General features: G+C 38.8%; 1 protein-coding gene across 1 annotated transcript; it reads right to left on the bottom strand.

The window, feature by feature from the left end:
* LOC8059727 lies at positions 4134 to 5283 on the bottom strand. The gene is made up of 2 exons (XM_002459726.2): positions 5164 to 5283; positions 4134 to 4952 (listed from the first exon to the last, which is right to left on the bottom strand). Exon 2 carries the CDS (start codon positions 4896 to 4898, stop codon positions 4392 to 4394), a length of 507 nt encoding a protein of 168 aa, XP_002459771.2. The 5' UTR covers positions 4899 to 4952; positions 5164 to 5283; the 3' UTR covers positions 4134 to 4391.

The following is a 5283-nucleotide window of genomic DNA, read 5'->3' as shown; positions in this document are numbered from 1 at the left end:
CTGTCTTCTAAGATATCTTATGGTTACGTGCCCGCAAAGGAGTGTTCTATGTTACCTAGTGGAAAATTTACGTAACCGCAGCATCAAGGAGGAGAATTGAGTATCAAGGTGGTCTACTTCTACCCGAGTAGGCATATCCATGCTAAGTTATCATGTCCTTGAGTTGTAAAAGATAAAAGGTTGGTAGTCAAGATGGACCTTGAACAATTACGTATAATAGACATTTTATGGAAGTTTTGTTCACAAGATATGACTATAAGACATAAGTGTTTATCTTTGGAGTGCAAGTTGTGAAGTTGAAAGAGTTATCAAGATCTTTATTTTGTGTTCTCTCAGAGAATCCGTGTCTCTTTCGAATCTCGAGGACGAGATTCATTTTAAGGGGGGTAGATTTGTAACACCCTAAAAATTGTTTCTTTGAAAATAGAGCTAAAATAATTTATTTTGTATTTTTGTGCTCATGAAAACATAGGAAAAATATTTTTTTTTATCAAATTAAAATTTATCATAGGGTATAGCAACATTGTTGTGCAAACATGCTGGTACATATGTTTTATGTTATGTTTGTTTGTTGCTTCTTTGTATATGGAGAGTGAGCAAAGTCTTTAAAATGCGTTTAGTAGGTCGATCTTCCTTATCCGACATGTCTTTCATATTCTTCTGTAATCAAATTTCTTGTTTCTCAGCTTAGGCTTTCATTTGGACCTTCTTAGAAATCTTTCTTTGTCACCCAAATCACTCCTTCCAGTTCCTTGTCCATCAATCAATCTCTAAAAACTTACCAGGAATTATTTCAGCACTTTTCTGGAACTTGTTCCCATTTGACTGTGGGCATAATCTAATTTTTAGATGCTCCAAATTATCCTATCATGAGCTTCAAATAATTTATTTGGGTTCCTCATATTCCATAATAGCTTTGAGAATTTTCCCCGAATTTTCGGAGCTTTTGAAGTATTTTTTTTTTCTTTCGTGGCTTAAATAGTAATTCTAGATTCTCTAGAATTATTTTTCAGTCATGAAACTAAATATTCTAAAAATAATGTATTCTAATCCTAGTCGAAATTGATCCAGACCTCACGTCATGATAATCTAGGGCATCGATCTCCTTCAGCATCACGTCGTGTCCTTGGTCTTTGGGAAGCCACCACCAAATAAAAGATGAGATTGGTTTTCCTTTGTTGCCGATGCGCAGCAATCAAGCCATCGTCTTGATCTCGTCGCTGACATCGGACTAACACCAGAGCACGTACGCCATATGATGAAGAATAGCCAAGCCGGCAAGCCCCAACGATAAAGATCTGCTGCCGCCGCGCACCGTTGGCTGCCTGACTTGCAAGGTCCCCAATCTTGAGCTGAAGACTATAGCACCTGTCTGACGCAATCTGAAATTCTAATGTCGCAGTTTTGCTGCCAAGGCACATGGTACGCTAACCATATCCATCTGTCCTTGCATCTGTACATATCGACTTTGATTATCATTGCCTGACTGCATGCTTCCGTCAAGATGCCTAGGTGTCTATGCACCTGCTGCAGTCCATCTGTTTCCAGCCTTGAGGATCAACAAGCAAGCAACCAACCTCGTCAATCACCTCGAGACCTGAATGCAAACAAGAGTCATGCGTGCATGCACACGAGCAAGTAAATTTCCCATGCACTCCAACCGAAGCAATTGGCCAATGGGAAATCATCTGTCCATACTTTAACTTTCATGTAAGCACTTTATCTATCCACCTGGATCCATTATAGTTTTCACGTCTAAAATCCCGTTTTAGATCGATCTTGTTGTTTTGTGCTCGAGGTGACGTGATTTACGTGTTAGTGTAGACGTTGTCCTATCATGTATTTTCCCCTATGTAGTTAATTATTAAATTGATTAATACACTTGCGTCTAGTTTTATAATTAAAAAGAATCATTAAAGATTTTATACTCTGGTATTCTATATATAAATACTAGTAATATTAATTGCTATCATCGATGTATTTTTAAAAAATTATAATTTGACTAGTTTAAACCCACATCATGGGTAGGTCGAGTAGGTGTTTCACCTGTCTTTTCTTTTGGCAAAGTTAGTGTTCAACTTGCTGATATACGATAATATTTGAATGTAAGATGTGACTAGATTTGAGTTGGTTTTTAAATTAAATTATGATTTGTCCAATCTGAATTAATAATTTTCCTATCATTTTGTTTAACTAACATAAAATAAATTAAATTTGTAGTTGTTTCTTTTATAACAAAAATATAAATCTTTCGGTAGTCGTTTCTTTTTATCATAGCCCTCGGTTGTTTCTAGTGTTCTCGTCACCATAGTAATTAGTTCCCTTTTAATACGTTATTTTCTCTTGTGTGGTGTATTATTCTTAGTTTCTTTTATTTATTGCTTGTATGTTTGTCTATGTGTGGTGCTTGCTACGAGTAGACGAGAACCGATTGTGAGCGTCGAAGAAGGTGATGACCAAAAGCTGATGGTGTGAGAATTGATCAAGTGTAAAAGGCAAGTATAGCATTTGGATTTTAATTCTGTGACCATGATCCTGTGACTAGATTAATGTTAAGTAATAAATGATAAAAATGACTTTTTAGCCACTTGATGATTTATCTGTAAGTGATAACCGGGACAACAGTGCAACCATGAGGGCTATAATGGCTCTGGCTTTAGCTCAGTATGGAGACATTTTCTAGCTTGTTAGAGGTTACCCGAAAGGGCGGAGGGGCTGAACCGACACGGGTATAGTGCGAGCCCCTGTCCCTATGTGTATAGGCTGCGCGTCATTGTGCCATTCGGAAGGGGGGTATCTATATCTGCTCGCAAAGGAAACCTTGCGGCCCTAACATGTTAGACGAACTTTTGAAAGGCTTCATAGTGATCCCTGCCGACCTTCCTTGGTAGTGGGTTAAGAGGTCGACGGGCCTCGGGCGAAAGGGTAAATCATGACTCATGGGTAAAGATGTACAACCTCTGCAGAGTGTAAAACTGGTATACTAGCCGTGCTCACGGTCATGAGCGGCCTTGGGGATTCTTGCATCGACGGTGATGACTCTTGTGTGTTAAATATGCTCATTATTTATTATTTAATGCTCTACATTATTTATGTCACATTGATCGTGAGATTGTGGAAGCTATATAATCTAGTTGCTATACTTGTGGAGTTCGACATGGACTCACTCTTGCTATTTCCCCCAAACCTCAGGAGAAGTTTAGGCTTGTGATCAACCAGTCAGTTGGATCCTGTGGAGAGAAGTTAATACCCGAAGTTGGAGTTGTCGATCCGTTGTTTGCTATTAAAGGTTATCTCTTTTATACTAAGTACGTTATATATTTACGCATTGTCTTTTGATATTACCCCTTATTTGTAGCTATATGTGAGATTTGACTTCTAAGACTCACATATGGTGCATATCTGGTTTTGTCCTTAAAATCGGGTATTACAGTTATCGTCAAGCAGACAGTTCTACGACAATGCCAAACGCCCTACGCGGTATGTATCTACTAATCACTACCCTACGCGGTATGTGACGTAGATCAAATTGGCATCATTTATAAGGTATGAAAGATCGTATCTCGCATATTATGTTTGATGCCGTACATGCAGTACGTATAGATCTGTAGATAAGTACAAACGCACATCTACTAAGTACGTGCATGTAATTTTGCATCTACGTGAGTTGAAAAACTGAAAAGCACCGAGACTGAGTACATGTAAGGTCACGTTCAAATTGCTTGGACTTTAAAGCCATGCACGCATGAGAAACTTACCGTGTGTTTGGTTCTGGGTTCATTGGGTTGGAGCCACTCCAACCCACGTTTTGGGGATGGCTCCAACCCTTGCTTTGTTTGGTTGCGAGAATGGATTGGAACCGTTCTGTGTTTGGTTGGAGGAATGAGCTGGGGTGGGATCCATCCCATTTTCTGTTTGGATGGATGGATTCGAACAGAACCTGGATATGGTCACCATGCACTGAAATGGTGAGGTTACCCTCATCAATGTATGATAATTCTCACAAATATAAACAGCACACCGATCAAGTGATGACACATGGTAATTTTATCACAAACTCGAAACATTTGAGCAACAAACATATAATTTGTGCTCAACACATAGCAATATTTTCCATGCTTGCACCATGCATCAAGGAACAACGCAACAAATAATATAACCACATAAAAAGTCTTGCCATATTAGCAATAAAAGTCTTAGGCCATATCCATAGGCACATTACACATAGCAATATCAAGTCTGATGCTTGCACAATGCATCAAGTTCATGTCTTACACAATATATAGCAAGTTCAAGACGTCCACATAGCAAGGTACAAGCATACTTAGACCACAAATATAAAGTTCTATGTGGTACTAACAAAAGAACCATCCCAAGCATCCAACTTACCCTTACTGCCCAGGATAGTTGTCTGCAATGTGCTTTGCAACCCAATTGAATTTATGTTCAAAAGACAAGGAGTTGAACGCTCTAGCTATGTGAGGATGTTGGACTAAGTAGGAATGGTAGAAGGATAAGTGAGTCTCATTGAAACTACCCTTAAAAGCCATCACGTTGTCATACAAATCAGCCGGCACATCATTGTCTGCTTTCCCTGCTACCTTTATCGCCTTGGCTAACTTGGTACTTCTCCATTTAATTGCAGCCACCAATGGATCATGGTCAGACCTGGCCCTCTTCTTGCCCTTGTCCCTCTTGTTAGGATTGGTGGCCTTGGTAGCCGATGAAGTTGCAGCATTGTCTTGCTGAGTTGCACCTATACCACTACCACTTTGTACCTCCATCCTCTGCACCTCGTTGTCCCAGTCATCTGTACTTTCTTCCTGTGTACCTAGAGGTACACTTGAGTCCTTTGCAAACCTGCCGGTAGCCATGGTACTTCCAAATATTGTGTGCATCTCCTCAAAGTGTTGAATAGGCTTGTTTAGGAAATCAGCATCAGCCTTGTGATCCTAGAATAGAGGAATAATTCAGCTGCTATATGTTTGAGCAATAATAATTCAGCAACTATGTTTCTAATAATTCAGCAACTATGTTTCTAATAATTCAGCAGCTATGTTTCTAATAATTCAGCAGCTATATTTGACAAATAATAATTCAGCAGCTATGTTTGACAAATAATATTCAGCAACTATGTTTGAGCACTAATAATTCAGCAAATACCTTAATATGGCTGTTGTAGTGCTCATCATCAAGAGTTATAGTGAAGGTATCTTCATTGTAACACCCTAAAATTTTCTCCTTTCAAAGTAGATGTAAATTTAAGTAATTTTGTATTTTAAT

Source organism: Sorghum bicolor, chromosome 2, assembly GCF_000003195.3.
Source record: "Sorghum bicolor cultivar BTx623 chromosome 2, Sorghum_bicolor_NCBIv3, whole genome shotgun sequence".
Taxonomy (NCBI): Eukaryota; Viridiplantae; Streptophyta; class Magnoliopsida; order Poales; family Poaceae; genus Sorghum; species Sorghum bicolor.
Note: the sequence above shows the minus strand (reverse complement) of the source record. Positions and strands in the feature narration are given on the sequence as shown.

Excerpts from the sequence above, each read along its gene's own strand:
- LOC8059727 (XM_002459726.2), bottom strand. The coding sequence starts at position 4,898 with ATGCACACAATATTTGGAAGTACCATGGCTACCGGCAGGTTTGCAAAG.